At 41.9% G+C, this 18,545-nt stretch overlaps 1 protein-coding gene across 3 annotated transcripts in view; it reads right to left on the bottom strand.

Moving 5' to 3' along the window:
• The window catches only part of LOC115572764 (low-density lipoprotein receptor-related protein 8), a 93,389-nt gene extending 74,844 nt beyond the window's left edge, over nt 1-18,545 (bottom strand). For all 3 annotated transcript variants that reach the window (XM_030403196.1, XM_030403199.1, XM_030403197.1), the window contains exons 1-2: nt 18,479-18,545; nt 17,731-17,847 (exon numbers count right to left, since the gene is read on the bottom strand). In XM_030403196.1, the coding sequence (XP_030259056.1) occupies nt 17,731-17,847; nt 18,479-18,545 (184 nt within the window). The remainder of the gene's footprint in view (nt 1-17,730; nt 17,848-18,478) is intronic.

Here is an 18,545-nt window from a genome sequence, read left to right as displayed (position 1 = left end):
TACAATCACAAGGGATTGTGCATTCCCTGCAGCAAGACTACTGGCAAAACTGGAGTTGGCGTAATTCTCCATCAGCGCAGACAACAAGACAATTGTGGTTGTTCCTATTGACCAGTCAGTCATCTGCAGTGTTTTAACTCCACCTTTTAGTTTTGGATCAGAGTACTAGGTACCACAACAGTAGGGTTACGAAAATACAGAACAGCATGGAACGGTTCTTTCTGGACCATGCACAACTTTTTGATACTGGAAACTGAAAAACAACCTCTCTAATGTATAACAAACTGAACTGAACTGAAATGAACCAGACTGTTTGGTGGAAACAAGGCTTTTTATTCCCATAGCAATAGGAACACTATTGCTTACAACCCAATTCCCATAGCATGACCGTCATGGTTGGGGTTAGGTCTTAGGTTAAGGTAAGGGAAACACACAAATCGATATCATAATACTGGGTAGACTTAGACAGATGCAATCAAGATGTTTATCTCCTTAACATAGACACACACTGCAAACGCAATTGGCTTTAAAAAAATCACACCTAGACTTTAAAAAAGTGAGACACATGTAAACTGGGCCAATGAGCCGTAACAAGAGCTAACCGTCATGGGTGTGTATGTGAGATTTGTCTGCATCCAGACAGCTGATCTTAGGCTATACATTAATCCATCAAAATGCTTATGGGCAACCCAAAATATAACATTACATTCCTGGTTCTTGAAAGTCTTCAGAGAGGTTGATATCTCTTCCCACTACTTTCGAGTCTTTTTCCATTATGCATCTCGAGCTCACAATAGATCTGGATTTAAGAGCAAATGCTAAAAAGCCTCTTGCCACTCTAAGTCAAAGGCAGCCAAATGCATTAGGAAAGCCTATAGTCACTCCTGTATATGGTAATGTGTGCCACATTGGATTATACTGTCCGTCTACTAACCCAGGGACTGTAATGGGAAATGGGAGATTAGTCTTTTACCCTGCAAAGAGAATGAGCCTCTCTCTCTTTTCTCCTCTCTCCTTCCTTCTCCTTCTTGCTCTTATTCTTGCAAAGACCTGACTCCAATAACACAATACCAGCTACAGACCAAATTTTCAGAGAGACCCTCACTGTCCTGAAGACTAAGGCATTCAAATTGGTGTGACAAGACACTGAGAGCAGGATTTTACATTTCCCACCGCAGAAGTAAATTAGCATAACTGTAATACTGCCCGAGGTCAAATTTCTTGTTCTAGAAAATCTGCCCCAAGCAATGAAGTAGCGTAATTAAGAGACAGTCAGATTTTAATCCCAGCTGCCGTTTGCCTTTGAACATAACCCGACAGCTAGATGCAAACACCACACACACTCGCACTAACGTTCACCCACTTCTGCACGTGCGCGGGTACACCTTCTGTTTCTCCGCCTTTCGAGCTTCGTACTTTGTCTGTTTTTGTTTTTAAATCGTCTTTCACACAAACAGCAGCCAGGAGTCAGGCAGAAGGAACAAAGTCGCAGACAGCTATTGATGGACTTTGTGAGGGCCGGCATCCTTTAGTGCGGGCCCACCAAATGCCTGCTGGCCAATCAGTGAGTCCAGCAGCCACCCACTTTAGAAAAAGATTACTCAGACCGTGGCGAAAGGCTTCCCTCTCAACACCAGAGCTGCTGAATGTTAGCAGTAGAACAATGCAGCGACTGTACAGGGTGGGCACATCACAAAAGCTGTTGCAAGTGATTCTATATTAAAGGACCCATTCCAGCTCATTTTGAGGTTCATACTTATACGTTGGGTGACAAACAGAAAATGTTTACAAGCTGCAATTTTCGATTTTCTCAAACTGTCTGTTGCTGCAGAACCCTGTGGATGAACCATATGGAAGTCCTTACCTCTCGTTTAAGGCACAGCTTCTGAATACGGACTGTGTGCATTTCTCTGGGGATATAGCAGAGTTGATACTTATACACATATGTAGAACCTAGCGCTGCTATGTGATAATAAAAAAAGATATGGAAATCACATTTTCTATAACATACCTAATCAACTGGAAACCCTGCAAAGGTCACATTGATAAAAATTGTATGCGGTGAATTTTTAATAATATTACATTTACAGAGCTGCAGGGAAAGATACAGAATAAAAGTATCTATTTTCAATAGAGGCATCATTATGATTGTGAATAAATCATTTTTAATTGTCTGCGTAAGAATACTGATGATTGGTTCCAGCTTCTGACAAGGATTTTGTTAGAAGCTCATTAGTTATGTCTGCTGCTAAGCACAAAAATACTCATAACAGATAATTTAGGAGAATCTAACTGACAACCTATGTTTCATTTCCAATTGTGAAAATTTTGAAACAAAGTAGAGGGAAAAGGTGTTGGTTCAACCCATTTAGATTCCAAACACATCAGACATAGTAAATGTGAAAGCTTTTTTTCAAATTCAGCTCTCCTGAAAAAGAAGTTGAACAAGCTTTTTCTACAAAACACTTTATCAAGGGAGTGTGAATACACATTGATGCCCTGTGGGTCAGGAGGGTATGTGAGGTCTGGATGTGTGTTACTATGAATTCAAAATGTCTTTGAGTTGTAAACACACCATGTAAATTATTAATAGTCAAATCCAACCACCATTTATTCCTGTCGAGACACACAGCACACTCTCTTCCTTTTTGCAATGCAAGACTATACATCTGCATGTGCTGCATATTATATCAGTATGAGCAAATACACTGCATCTTCGAGTGAGTGTCTTTCTGAGAATGCTGAAGGTGACACACTAACGACGCTCTTTACTGAGGTTTCTCTCATGCATGTTAAAGCTGAGATGGCTCCACTAAAAGCACGGTACATTTGGTACACATCGGCGATCTAGCATTTCGGTTGGCCTCACTTAAACTAATAGGGTGAAGTGAAGTGATTCATTAGCTGTTTTCATAAAATCTTACTCAGGTCCCAATGCACTGGAGAATTTAACAGCAGTGTTGGTCCACATTCCTGAAGACCAAAATGTCACAACACAAAATGGATTTAACGCAGCACCAGGTAGATTGATCAGCCATTCCTCCTCACAAGCATTGACTGTAAATGGTACGGGAAAGGGGAGGTGGCTTTGGTAGCATACGATAACCAGTAGATTAAGATTTTGAAGACTCATGGTAAAACATGTTGAAGTCATCTACACCAAATGAATTTCAAGTTCCACAAGCCCTTAACATAATAAGATTATATGCGCATTAATGTCAAGATCAAAACCTTATTTATACAATGCACTGCGTGAGATGAGCTCGAGCTTTCAGTTGCATAAGGAAATTTAATGAAGCTTTATTTCTGGTGCACTTTTGCTGCTATTTCTACCCTGAAATGACATATGTGGTGCCGACAGTCAAAGTAGGCCATGGTTCTGGGATGTATACAAAGGTGAGGTTTCTGCTGCATGGATACAAACAAGTAAAGGGCCTGTGTGGACCACAAATGCACTCAGTAAAGCAAATAATTCCACCAAAGCCCGACAGTCCACTATAATTCAATCAGGCCTAATCCAGTATCAAACTTGATAGCCCTGCTTCACTCGAAATCGTGAACCACCCATAACTGCTAAACCATGATTTAAGCAGAGGAAATCACAATCTCTTCAAAGGGATCTGCATCGAACTGTACTCACTCATAGATAACAGCCACCTAAATACTTGGCCTGAAGAAATTAACGAAAATGGTAAAAAATGTTAAAGGAGACCTTTAATTGGTTCATTTGCTTTCCTGTCCTTGAGTGTTTTATATATGTTCCCACGCATGTAAAAGTTCATGAACGTTAAAAAGGCTGCACAGAAAACACTGCTCCATAAACACCTCGTCAGCAGTCCTGCCTTGAATTCTAGGCTCAGGCCTTTGTGAGTGGACCAATCAGAGCATTCTGGATATTCGGGAGGTGGGGCCTGAAAGAGACATGCAATACAGCTCTGCAGCACACAACAGTAAGGATGTGTTTTTGAGCACTATAGCGTGTAACCCAAAATAAAATCATGAACCTGAAAAATGAGCATATGTCTCCTTTTAAATAAAGTGAGAATTCCTGGATCCATCCCTTTAACCGGATCCGCACCACTAGTTCTATTCTGAGCTGAGACTAATCCGCAATCCAAGTTTCATGGAAATCCGTTCAGTAGTTTTTGTGTAATCCTGCTGACTGACAAACCAACCAACCAACCAACCAACAAACAAACAGACATGGATGAAAACACAACCTCCCTGGTGCAGGTAATTAGTGATTTTAGAGGTGGAAACTACAAAAGCATCCCCTGTACATAATGCAATCTAGTGCAATAATCCTACAATAAACAGCAGCCTGTCTGTTTTGTTTATGTACTCTATCATATATTATTATCGTATTCTCAGCTCAATTGTAAATACATTATCAATACCTAATAAAGTAAGCATGATTTGCCATTATTTTGACTGATAGTAAAAAGACAGAAAATGCACTTCAAACAGCGCTGTAAGTAGAGCAGGAAAGCTGCACGTATGCCAGGTGTTCCCAGCAGTCTGGCTGTCTGATAGGGCGAGCAGATGTTCTGCAATGAGTTGAAGCCTCCCATAAGGATGCTCTGTTTGTCTTCATTGAAACCAAACAGGTGCCATTGGTTTCAATTTTGTAGTCTGGCTCAAGTAAGACTATATGCCGTGTTTACTCGTGGCCTCCTAGCCTCCCTTTCTTTTCAGTGTTACATGATGTGCTCCAGATTGGGCGGCGTGAAACAGAAAACACATCCTCAACTTTGACCTTTGAGAAGGAGAGACTGCAGGTGACTTCTAATAAGCTGCCTGTCTAATTCACTACTCTTTATCTGAGCCGCATCACAACAATAACACTGCAAAACAACCACTCTAAAATCAATGACACTGCAGCACTCTTCATTCCAGCTCCCACCCCACAACCCCCACCCAACTCGACAGCAACTCCCCCCTTGGCTCGTCGCCACGCCGCCTCCTCCTTCTCTCCTTATTTTTCTCAAAGCTCTCCATCGCTCTTCTTCCCCTTTCTCTGCTGATCCGTGTCACAAGGGATTACATCATTTTCCGAGCACGATAGGTACACACAAACCAATGAAACAGTTGTGTTGTGTATCAAGCTGTTCCGTGAGTTCATTTCAGTGTGAAGCCTATGTCGGTGACTGTGAGCGCCTGTATGCATACATATTGTGTGCGCATGCGAGTGGCCGATGGCTATGCATTTAAAACATATCCATCTCTAGGCGGAGCTTGGCTGCTGAGCTTTGATCACAATATTTCCCCTGGACAGCACATGAGGTCAGGGGTAGCCCAGAGAAACCATCTGCCGGCAAATATTCCCCACATTTTCAAGAAAACTTCTGCAAAAGTACTGAGCAACAACCGTGGTGTTAACACATGCAGTCAGGATGAATCTTGAATAAGCATTAATTTCTTATATAGCCTATGATTTAAATATAAGCTTTCTAAATTAAAATAGGCCTGACCTTTCCTGATATGAGATCTGCCTTTTCCTTAAAGGGACTGCAGAAAATCTTTTAAAAGCTTCATATTACACTGTGATTAAAGTTAAAAATGATGGCAAAAGTAATTTCATTCCAAATTCAAACCCACGTTCCGGCCTCAGCATTTAGGAGCATTCGGCAAATTGGGTTTTTGCACATTCATATTTATATCAAAACCATCAAAACTCTGCTGGTTTCTCGAAGCTTTACAAAAGACTGATCAGAACATTTCCATTCCCTGAGGATCCTACACAACCCATTTCATGAGTGCATAATATAAATGTATGACTGAACATTTCGAAGAAAACTGAGACATCAAATGGTCTCTGCTGGTTTAAAATACAAAATTCAGAAGACTTGCTGGGAAAAAAATCAGAAGACTTGCTGGAAAACACTCTGCTGCTGCTCTACTGGAAGGCTCTGAACACAGACAGAAGGTCACTTTCGTCTGTTATGTGATATTCCAGCATTCACTGCGTTACAGTTTCCTACAGACGGTTCTACACTGAGCGGAGTGTCTGTCGCCTAGACCTTTGACATATTTGATCAGCTTATGTAAAAGCGCCCTTTCGACTAATCGGAAGGCTGCTTTTGCACGGACATAATTTGATCGTCCTTGCTGGCTTCTCGCACTTAAAGACCTACAGCTGAGTAAATTAGTCCAATTCCGATTTCTATTTGCTATCATTATTCAGGTAATGCAATGTTTGACACTATTAAATCTCCATTAAACCCTCGGTTTAGCTCATAAAGTCTGCATTTGTGTAGAAACCGCATCACAAATCACACCTCGACAGGGAAGAGATGCTAATCACACCTCGACAGGGAAGAGATGCTAGGAAACAAATAAAGAGTGACTTAACGTAATGAGTATTTAAATTTAAATTTGCAGTAAGTCTGCACAATCACAGAGGAAATGGAAGCACCAGAAGGACCCGGGGTGATCATTCCCGTCTACGTGTATGTAATTGGGTTTTCCATGAAATTAGGCAGAGGTCATGTCAAACAAAGAACTACTCTAACCTCAATGCTCAGTATTATCTCTTATTAATACAGTATGTTCATGATATTTACTATTAATAATGTTAAGAGCAAATTCCTCATTCCCCTGAATTTTGCACTAAATGTGATGTGTCATTAGGGATTGGTAAACCTCAACTGATTTTTGTTAGAACTGTAAACTGATAACTTATGTTATGTTATGATATGAGAATGTTGTGAGCGTAATGATACCAACGCAGGTAGTCGACATAAATCAATTAGTTGAGATATTTCTCAAGAAAATGTATCAGTTTTTTCATCAATAACAGCAATAGTAATAACAATTTTACAAGAATAATGTCAAATATTTGAGGTCTCCACCTTCCAGAAAGTGATGATTTGCTGCTTTTCCCCATTTTGTGTCATTAGGTAAATTTCTTTCCCACCATCTTTATGCTTATTGTCAATTTTTGCATTTACATTTTTTTTAAAATAAACATTGCCGTTTTTATGCTTAGCTGGGGGAGGAGAGTGTCATTGAAACAGACTTTATGAATGAATCATAAACATTGTGACATCATTTTTTTTACTTGAGCCCTAACTCCACAGAAGAGACTAAAAGTTGCCATGCATGAATACATCAGATCTGTGTGGAGCCATGATGAGACTGTAAGGGTCTCCTTAAATTAATACATGACACAAGCAAAGATGTCATATTTCCATCATGTTCTCTGCATTGTTTTCCACATTTTCCATTATGTCAGTCAGGAACACTCTCGTCATAGGTTTGCCATTGTCTGCAGCAAATGGAAATACAGTTATGCTTGGCACTGATGGCTCAGGCTTTAGGCACTCCCTGAACTGACCAAGCAGCATGCTAAGACAAAACAGGGCTTACACAATGCAGAAAACTCTCCAATGTATATAGGAGTGAGCCCTAAGCAACACAGTGAATGCTGTTTTTTAACCTTGAGCCCTGATAGGACTCTAACCAAAAAGGTGGAGGCTAGGTGGTGGTGCAAGCTTACAAGCAGGTGTGTGACCAATTGGTAACAGTAGTCCAGTCGACAGGCTGTCATCTGATTGCAGCTGGGCGTACAGCTTCCGTGTCCTGCATTAACCAACACAAAGCTTCATTTTGTGAGTTTTGACCTGCACTCTGTTACTCACATCATCTCACTGTGTCGTCATCTGCAGCAGATGAATGGCACCCAGCTGGAGAATTAGCACCACCAACTGTTACTTAACAGTTGGTGGTGCATTCATTTGAAATTTCTTTTGTCAATTTTCTGGAAAGGTTGTTAATATTTGCAGTGATTTGATGGAAATATGGCTATTAGAATTAAAATATTTTCAGGGTGTTCGAGTGTTGGTTGGACAATGCATACATTTTCACAGACTTAATGTTTAACCACTTGCCAAAGACAATAATTAGAATTGCTCAACTGCAAGTGAAAATAACCAGTAGTTATAATAGTATTGAATAACAGAATTATTGCATCTCCCGGCCCTAACTGTAACTGCATCTAGTTGTTTACTGTCTAATCTCCTCTGTCTTCATACCCTCATGAACTTTTGTAAGCAATGCATTGGCAGCAGAACATTTCTGGCCGGGCACAAGGGGTTTTACAGGTGCGATGATGGTAGAGACATGCAGACAGGCCGAATGATTTTCAGGCAGTGACAGCTTTCATGCAAAGCTTGAACATTGTGATGGTGGCAATGTAATGAGTCACTGCATAGAAGAGGAGCAAGAGGAGTCCTTTGTTGCTACTTCTGTGAATGAGGGTGACACTCATAATTCATCCAGCTACACTGAATCATCAATAAAAAAGGGAAGAGACTGGGGGCTTTAGTTGCTGTGTCACAGCCATTTGCTCATCATTTCAATTCACTACCACACTCGCTGCTGACGCTCTCTGTTACCCTGGCTGGACTTCAGAGTGGCATAATGTCCTGTGTAGGTCTGTGATGATGAGTGTGTGTACTCATCCAAGAACGGATAAATCAAAATAAAGTGAGACTCGCAGCCGCATTCGGCCAATCCCAGCATCCCCCAAGCTGTCAGAAAAGATTCACTGGCATGCTTGTTGAGTCACATGAAGTGGCATTTTTCACGGAAATGAGTCACAAGTTGCAAAGGGCCACAGTTCTTGCGATGTGTGCCAGCATCCTCCCTTGTGGCTCTGTTTTTTTCCTGACAGTGATTTTGGATGAAAGGCGCTGTCTGCCTGGGTGCCTCTGGCCCCGCGGCCTGGGTTCGCAGAGCAGGCAGCCTCCCTCAAACATCCAGCATGTGTCTTATCGATTTTCAAGGCAACCTGGGTTCATTTCACTGCCACTGCTGAATCGCTGTGACAAAAATTTTAGCAACGAGTAGCAGCGTCCAATGTTACATTTTCATGGTTGGATTTTCAGCTCAGTTCATAACTCATCGAGGTAACATTTTGCCAGATGCGTACAGAGACTCTCTTCATTCTTATACATTTACAACTGTCAACTGGTGTGAATATTTGAATGAATTTCCTGCTCTATGTCTGCATCTTTTATCTTTTACTTGACATTTACTGTTGTGTTTTAACTGCACAGTATGCAATTCCTGCACAAGGGGTTTCTCAATCAAAACAAAACAAAAGACATGAGCAGTGTAGGATCATGGGAGTTGTTGTTGTCTTAATTTTTAAACAACCACCATTGCAGATAAAAGGAAATCTATCTGACTTGTCTCAGGCTGAATTGAACTGACAAGGTAATGTACTAGTGGTGGACTCAGGATGTTTGAGGGGCAGGGAGCTGGGGCACCAGCACACAGAAAGTTGTGATAGTGAAATAGTTACAAACCTTGGTTAAGATAAAAAGAATGTATTATGAGATTGTAACAACTGCAACTATGCAATAAAACACATGGGGAGCTATTAACTATTTGACAGAAAGGGCACAGTAGAGAGCACTTCCTGTTTTATCTACCATAGGGGCATCAAAGAGGCCACTTTTGCAGTGTTTTTTTAATATGGAGGCACCAAAGACGTCAATTGCCTGCCCCCTCGCTTGAGTCCACCAGTGCATATGATGCATCATCTGGTGTTTAACCAGGAAATGTAGCAACAGGTGCCCAAATTGCATAAAATCCTGGATTTCTCTGGGTTTGAACAATGTTAGAAACCTTTGGGATTAGTTAGATACACAACTTAATAAAACATAGGAAAGCCTAATTGTGACATTTTTTAAAGCAGAACGTTGCATGTGTACGTGTAAGCACCCTGTAGTTCTGTTGGAGTAACTCACTTTGCAGTGTTAATTGACCATCATGGAAGCTCTAAATCTGCAAACAAGGACTATAAAAGGGGAAACATGAGTCACCCACTTAGTATTGACGCACATAACACAACATCTTGAAATCTGTTGGTTTCAGGGCAACTTTAAAACGATTCAAGTAAAGGTACAAAGAAGTTGAATCAAAATCAGTTAAAGTTTAAGGCAGGAACCCAGCGTTGAATTCACATAGATTATTCAGTTTAAATCCCTGTGCTGCACAGACTACAGTTTATGCTGTTGTTTTATACCACAGCAGTATTTCAATGATTCAAAAAAACTAAAACAGCATTTTTCATGAAGCAAGACACACTTCTCAGAGTCCCCCTAGAGAAATTTCTACTTTTTTTACTTTGAAACAAACATATAATTTCTTAGAAGTCTAATGTTAAAAATGATGAGAGTGGTGAATAAATAAATGACCAATGAGGGCAAGAGGCTGTGGCTGAGTGATGTTTTATACCCCCACATTAATCTCCCCCTCCCCTCTCCCGTCTCTCTGGCTCATCCTCTCCCTCTCTCTCTCAGAATCTTTGCTTAGCGACACGCAGTAATCTGAGATAATAGCTCAATTGCAGACTTCTTAATGATCACTTTGGCGAGCCGGCTTTCAGACATGCAGACACAGGGCAGTAGGCCAGTAGGGCCAGCGACCAATTCAACAGACACGAACACAGCTGCACGCACAGACACACATGTGGATAGGGACTAGACTTGGACTGTATCAGAGCGATGGCCTCTGAGAGTTTTCCAGCATCTGATGCCAATAGATGCAATAAGCACTAAATGCATCATGGGAGAAAATGTTTAGTCACTGTCTAGTGGTCAGATTGAAAGCTGATTTAAAACCTCATGAATACTTTATTAACTACTGGACATATATGTGTCTAACTGCATAAAATGCTTGATGGGTAAAGGTAAAAAGATTTCCGCATGTTTTTATTAGGCACCTATTTGTGCTGTGTATCTTGTTTAAAGAAAAAACTTAAATTAAATGTAATTTTTGCTAATAATTGCTAATTGTGTAGTTTGACTATTTATTTGGTCGGAAAGTAGCCATAGCCTGATGGCCTCCACTTTATGAGAAAGATACAAACATTTAAGCAGAATACGTAACTCCATATACACAAACTGACATTTTGTGTTAACTTGTGAGGAAGCTGAATTCACAAGATCATGTGACGTGAATCAATCTAAGCTAAGCTTCAATCTATGCATTTGTGGCCAAATCTGAGGGATCTGGACCAGTCACTGTCCTATGAGGAACTACTGGCAGTTAGGACATGGTTTAGGTGTGACAACCAGCAAGTGAGGAGATTGTTTGTTTGAAAACAACAATGGTTGCTCCCCTAGAAGTTCGTGTATATGCTGTGATAGCATCAGAAATGTGGAGTATATTTCTTTGAAAGACGAGCAAAAAACAGCAATAGGGTTGCAATGGAACATGAAGAAGTTAGATGTAGAGCTGCAGTTAACAGGCTGCACACCTCTAACTTCTCATTGAAGTAACCAACTCCTTTTCCCTCATTAACATTATCAGGTTCCCGGTTAGCATTGGGTTTAACACTTCTGCTGTTGACTCCTGCAACTCTGCTGCTGGCGCTGCTGCTCCACAAGGTACACGCCTTCTGCTAGTGTTCTCCAGCTATGTCATATGGGTCATTAATCTGATTTTATAGGTGTCTCTAAATCCTTGATTCAATTTGATTTTTTATTTTAAAGCCACGATTGTATTATCTATTATCTATCTAAACTTTTTTTTTCCAAGACTGGAAGCTATGCCACTGTTAGTATTCCACGGCTGGATTTGTAAAGATCATCAGTCTGTTGTCTTGATGACCTAACCAATGTCATTTACATGTTCGAATTCTTTAAAAGAAGGGGTATTTTACAACAGCTTGATTTTATCCTTTTGTCTTTTCAGCAGGTTAGGCCTGGGAAAGTTCAAATAATGTTCACCCAAAAAATTTATTCAAATGTTGGACGAAAAAAAGAAAAGAAAGACCCTTCAGCAATTCAACATTAAACAACTAAGATAGAAATTCAGTTCAAAGTTCAATTTCTCAAGTCTGTGCAGAGAAAATTCTCTTCCAAAACAAATCAATAGAGGACCACTGAAGCTTCGAGGTTGTTTCCACAGACATGTCTAATAATGGTGTTATTGTCTTTTGTGTGCAATAGCTGCAGTATCATTATACTTTACATTTATTCATAGAAAAAAGAGAGAATTTAAATTTCAGTTCAGTTAAACAAGTCCATGATATTCTCATAATGAACTCAAACTTTGAGAGCTACTTGCTCATGAATGAAAAAGATCAAAGGTATAGATAATAAATAAATTCAACAAGTCTTTCCATAGAAAGTTTGCTTTATCCGGGCTATTAAAAATTGGTGCATTAATTAAGGCTCTATCATGATTATGTGAACTGCAATGGGGAGAGTTAACAAGACATAAATTGACCACAGACCCAGTGGAAAACAAGCATCATTGCGTGGAGAGATAAAGGCATAATCCCCTCCACACTGTGTACAGTTGTCAACAGAAGTGGAGATTACGGAGAGAATTTGATAGGAGCACAAACAACCTCGCCGACTCACCCTGCAGGTCAGAATTATTTCTTTCCCTACTTTCTATCAATACAACTCCACTTTCCTTTTCTTATCCCACTCTCTTTGTTTTTCCACATCATCAACAACCGCTCACTTTCCTGCTGTCAAACACATGTCTTCACACAACAAAGACAAGTAGAGGCAAAGACTGCGGGGGGAAATGCATGCTCACAAACCAAGACTTGTTTTCAACACTGATAAATCAAAAACACAAGAAGAAGATGAGTCTCTCCCTTTTCCTAAGAGAGCACAACATGGCGTGTTACTATATTGTTCTTCTGCACTTACAGATCTCAGCAGGCAGCCAAACTTACATTAAATTACCTCACATTTTAGAAAATACTGCTGTCAACTGGCTTGGCTGGGTCGTGTCCACACAAGAAGGAGAAGAACAACTTGCCAGAGCAATGAAAGCAGACCCATACAGCCAGTACTCAAAAAGTGAGTTGACTGGAAGTGTTTGTGCTCCACTCACCCGTGAGCACCTAAGGAAACAGAGTCTCGATGCTGCAGCAATATTCAATGTCAGCTCAATATTTAGTTTTTTAAGAGAAGAGAAGAAAAGAGAAGACATGGCTGATACAGACATAGTAGCTATAATGTAAATACTACAGGGGCTAAATCAGGTCCTAATAGATATGTTTGAACAGAAAAATGCAGGTCACACAGGGGGGCTTTATAGAAATCTAGAAGAGATTTCTGACAGCAAAGCAACAGATAAGCATGAAATCAAATCCCATAATGACAGGCCCACTTGCTTTCAGGTACCATTGAAAGGCTTGATTTTCTATTTTCTGTCATTGTACCTGAAGCATTTTAAAGCAGAAACAGCAGCATTTTACGCTAAAGTCAGCAAGCAATGGTGACCATTGTCATGAGATGTGAAAGCACTCAGAAAGGCTATTGCGTGTTTCAGTAAACATGAATCGGTTATGCCCACTGAAAGACACCAAGGTGCGGCTGCAGCTTAGGAGACAGAGCCGGTCGTCCCTGAATCAGAAGGTCAGAGGTTTGATACCTTGTGTTTGGGCAAGTTACTGAGCCCCAGACTGCCCCTGATGGCTATTCCATTGGTGTGAACATCATGAGGCGCTTTGGTTAGAAAGCACTGTATGGCTCCTGATGAGAAGGTCATCGCCTTGCCTGGCTGCCTCTGCCATCAGGGCGCGAATGTGCGTTTGGACGTGTGAATGTTGCATGTGTAGTTAAAAGCTTTGAGTGCTTAGAGGACCAGAAAAGCATGATGTTTAAGTGCAAATCCATCCATTCCATGGCCTCACAGCGAGAAGCTCTATAGAAAAGCAACACTATGATTTGAGGGGAAAAAAGGTCTAATAGGTTATCTACATGTACAGACAGCGCAAGGAAGAAGAGAAAATCCAAAATTTACAGACCATGTAAGACATACATAAAAGATACATGCACACTGGTTTTACTCTTTCTTCAACTAGTGTCAGATTGTAAGTTGAGTAAAAAGCAGCAGAGGTCTGAACACTGTTGAATGAAGCATTAAATAAGCATTAACCGAGGGAGCAGGGATACTATTTGCATTTCTAAGGTATTGTGAGTTGGCAGGGTTTTGGTTATAACACTGAAGCAGAGGAGGCTGCATCCACTGAAAGGCTTTGGACTAAAGAAATTAACAATGACTACAGGAGGTGTGGAGGAGCGCCAGCAGTTTCAAAAGCGAATTCCGCCTCTGAAGGAGTTGTGCGGATTTATTAGGTAAAAGAACACAAAGCGAGGAGGCTCTGCTGACTCAGCATCACAGAGGAAAACAAAAGAACACTTTGAGCTCGATGTGGCGAAGCGAATTGCCTCCCCGCAGGTATGGATGTTAAATTCATGAACACGGATGAAATGGATTGTTATCATATCCAGGCATGAAGAGGAGAGTCAAGCGGACAGGCTGAACTTTGAGGGTAATGCTGATAGATGCGAGCTGGGTGATATGCCGCTATAATCAGGATGAGGATTAAACAGCAGCTCCATGTCAGAGTTGGCACAAATCTCTAGCAAAAGACTCTGAGAATTCAAGGCGGAATTCTTTTGTCGCCTCAGCTGCTGTCGACTCCAGACAAGGCGGCAGGCAGGGTGGCTCTGCATCTCATCCTCCCCGCGAATGTTATGCAACCAGTAAACAAAACCGAGAGCTACTTTTCCCCTTTCAACTTTTCAATCATTTGTCAGAAAAAGTTCACCGTTGTGCATTCATGCCCATTATGCATGTATTTATGCTTACATGCATTTGGTCCACACTTGTGTCCATGCATGCTCGTGAGAGCAATTATGCATGTATGAATGTATGGGTGCATGCAGCGAGTGACTGGTCAGTGGGGAATAGAGTTTGGATGATGGGGGATGGGGATGGTGATGGGAGTGCAGTCTGGGGGTGGGCTGGTGGGGGATGGGGTTAACGGGAACAGGGTGAAGGATGGAGGAGGATCGTGGTGCATAAATGGTGTGTTACTAGTACGAGCAATACCCGTGTTTTGCACCTGCTCGGAGAGGTTCAGCGACAAGCGCCCAGTCAGGTCGGAAATAAGGTGACACTGGCATGACAAATAAGCAGCTGCGGCAAAGGTTTCTTCCTGTCAGCATATTTCATAAGCATGGTCTGTTGCACACATTCAGTCACTGGATTCCTGGGCTTGGCATTGTGTAGCAAAATAATGCATTGTGAATAAAAAGTGAAACCATCCGTTCAGCCTCTCAGAAACTTAATTCAAAAATGCAGCCACTTCGTAGTCAACAAGAAGCTAACTGTGTAATTCCTGCACGGGATTTGCTGTGTGTACAAACCTAAATCCTCACCGCACTCTCCCCCTGTGCAGCATATGTTGTACAGGTTTACACTTCACCGCACTACGCTGCCCGTCCCTGCGTCTTTTATCCTCCTCAGATGGAGAAACAGAAAAAGGAGTTTACGGAGGTGACCCATGAGAATGATTTTAATAGTAACACATTAATTAAATATTGCCAGAGTTGCAGCAAGAGAGCCTCTCCTCTAAATCAAACAGGATAAAACCTGGACTAATATCCCGAGCGAGAGTCTTACTCTGCCGCGAAGGCCAAGCAGCCTCATCCGCCTGCCCACGCAGATAGAGCCAGAAATGCCAGGAAATGGACGCACGGTGAAGGCCACTCTCTAATATAATGGCAAGTAACGCTGGACTGTCATAATCCTCAACTGGTGGCTTGACAGTAGTGGGTGTTCAGCAGGAGTGTTTCCACTCAGAACCTAAATGTGTCAGAAGCGCAGCTTGATGTAATAAAACCCTCTCTGACAATTTCCCCTTTCATTCATAAAATAATTACTGTTGAAATAAAGCCTGACACGGTAATGATTTCTTCCAAACATCACAGGTTGGTGTGTGTGAGTGTGTGAAGCAATGACACATGAATGTTTCAGCAGCAAAGATGCTCCCAATGACCGCCTTTGCTTGGCACGCCCGAGGACTCTTCCTGCTGGCCTCAGAGAGACGGGGCAACAATGGCAACACCTCCACACTAGCGCACAGAGCAGCCGTGAGGTGGTTGTATACAACAGGTCTGCGTGTGTGGGAGTTTTTGGTAGAGAGAAAACACAGACAGAGAGAGGTACGAGGAGAAACAGAGAGCATGTATATATGCATCCATGTGCGGGGAGGTGCAAGAATTCCTCCCGAGCCACAATTAACCCAGACACAAAAGAACATAGCTGCACGGCAAACATGCGGGGCTTGGATTCAGCTTTGGCACAACTTCACTGGTTTCAGCGCAAGCATTCTTCCAGAATATAGGCCACTGGCTCGCAGTCAGAAAGAAAACTGGAATTCTATTATTTCCGCACAGAACAACACATCCGAGATACCTGTCAGAGCTCTATGCACCAGACCGATGCACCACGCAATCTGTCTCTCAGCTGGACAGCTTTTTATTTGAAGATGATTGGAAAATGGTTCCACCAAATCAACCCTTGTTTCTTTCTTTTTTTTTTTTTAAGAAAAACATGCTTGTTGAGCTTGCTATATTTAGGTGTAGCAGGGATGAAATCACCTGCACACACTCCGGCCCTGGGGCACACACGCGCACACACACACACACACACACACACACACACACACACACACACACACACACACATATATGCCTAATCCCCAGCCAGAACATGGTTTTATTTGTGCCTCTTCGTAAACTCTGGAAGCTTTTATCTCTCCCTAAAAATGAAGCCACTAAAACGCTAATAGAATAGCAAATCCACCATAAAAAATAATAAGAAGTTATGAGAGGACAGAGACCTGAGGGAGATATGGGTGCATTTTTCCGCTGCAGCTCATTAAGACAGAGGAGCTTCTCTACACTTTCCAGTTAGGAGCAGGCCATTACGTCAAGCTCTAACAGACAGCTGATGGAGCAGTCGCAGTACTGTCTCTTGATAATATCAATGGTATAAATCTAATTAGTTCAGCCAAAAATGAAATTGGCCACTGACTACTCTAACACATGCCAATGGAAAGTCAGGCGAAGTTGTGTAGCTTCACAGCAAAACAGCATTGGAGAATTCTCCTAAACAACTGACAGGGATATGTTTAAAGAAACAACCAAATAACTAACCGAGACCACACTGTACAGCTCGTCCGCTGTAAGCCAAACTGATTTAAAAGATGTTATTCACAACGCTGACTTGGGGTCAAGCTTGTGCATCCACTCCGCGGGCATGAACACTCTCAGCTTGGCAGCTACAGCGAAGATTTCTGCTTTAAACTAAAGGGTTAAAAACGTTGTGTCAAAACAATTTGGGGAATTCTGGGCTTCTGCCGAACAAGGTGGCCAGAGCCATTTCACGTTTTCAACCCGTTGTTTTTTTAGGTTTTAAAACAATTCCCCAGCTGCTGAAGATGTTCAGCAGAACGCCGTTTCGCTGTGAAGCCTCAGAAATGTTTTGTGGACGATAAAACCTCACCTGACCTTTCCATCGGCATGTGTGGGAACAACTAATGGCTGATTTTCAATTTGGATGAACTTATCCCTTGACTTTTCTAACATTTTCAATGCATAAAAAAAAAAAAAAAAAAAACTATCTAAGATAATAAGACTACAAAAGGTTGATTTCATGGTTTAGTGCACATTTTCACACATTGTTCTGAGCGGGTGGGAAGAATGAGAAGGGAGGAGTTGTAGTGACCTACTAATGGTTTTTTTCATCATTTTGAGCCATGCTGATACTCGTCCAAACAGCTCGTTTCCTCTTCATCATGACACTTGCATAACACTTCACCCATCGCGTCTTTTTCACAGTTCACAGATCGTGCTTGTCTCAGACTTCCGCCCCCCAAACACTGATTTGAACACTTACGACAGTTTTCTTCATCACTGTTGTCCGAGCAGTCGTCATCGTCGTCGCACCTCCAGATGGTCGGTATACACCTTTTGTTGTTGCACTGAAACTGTCCATCCTCACACTCATCCGTTGCTGGAGAGACATAAACAAAAACAAGAGGGGGGATGAGAGAGAGAGAGACAGAGAGAGAGAGAGGAGCGTCCAGATGGATCAGTACACACAGCTGAGGAGCAGTAACCCGCTTGTAGTTCAACTGTCATTTGCAAATGAATGCCTCATTGATATTCAGCGTTCATTCGGGTCAATTGGCCGAGGCGCTGTGAGCGTCATGGTTTGTGCTTTTTTTTCTTTTTCAGTTATTGGTCGACTTTAAAACGAGATGGTCAGAAAAGTGTTGTGGGAGCAGCAGCAGAGGAGGTGGAGGAGGAGGAGGAGGCCCCGGACATTATTCTCCACAATGTGAAGACAAAGATTCAGTGTGGGCTGACGTTACTATACTACCTCTGATGCAGTATGGATGAGACACATGACAGACACAGAGAGAGGCTGGCTGGCTTCTCCCACACTCAGTCCCCACACGGCGGTTAACCACCTAGCTAACACACGTTTACATTCAGTGAGAGGAAAGTCTTCTTTTGTCTTCTTTTTTCTTTTTGTTTCCAGCACCGGCAGCTCTCACCTCCACAAATACACACACACACATCATATATTTCGTTTCACTACCGTCTCACGCGCGAAGCAAGAGAAAACAAACACTACTGACCCTCCGAGAAATGAAGGCTGAGGACGACCGAGTGGAAAAGTAGCAGCGTCCTTATATCCGTCCACAT

The sequence above is a fragment of the Sparus aurata genome, chromosome 21 (assembly GCF_900880675.1).
Source record: "Sparus aurata chromosome 21, fSpaAur1.1, whole genome shotgun sequence".
NCBI classification, from domain to species: Eukaryota; Metazoa; Chordata; class Actinopteri; order Spariformes; family Sparidae; genus Sparus; species Sparus aurata.
Note: the sequence above shows the minus strand (reverse complement) of the source record. Positions and strands in the feature narration are given on the sequence as shown.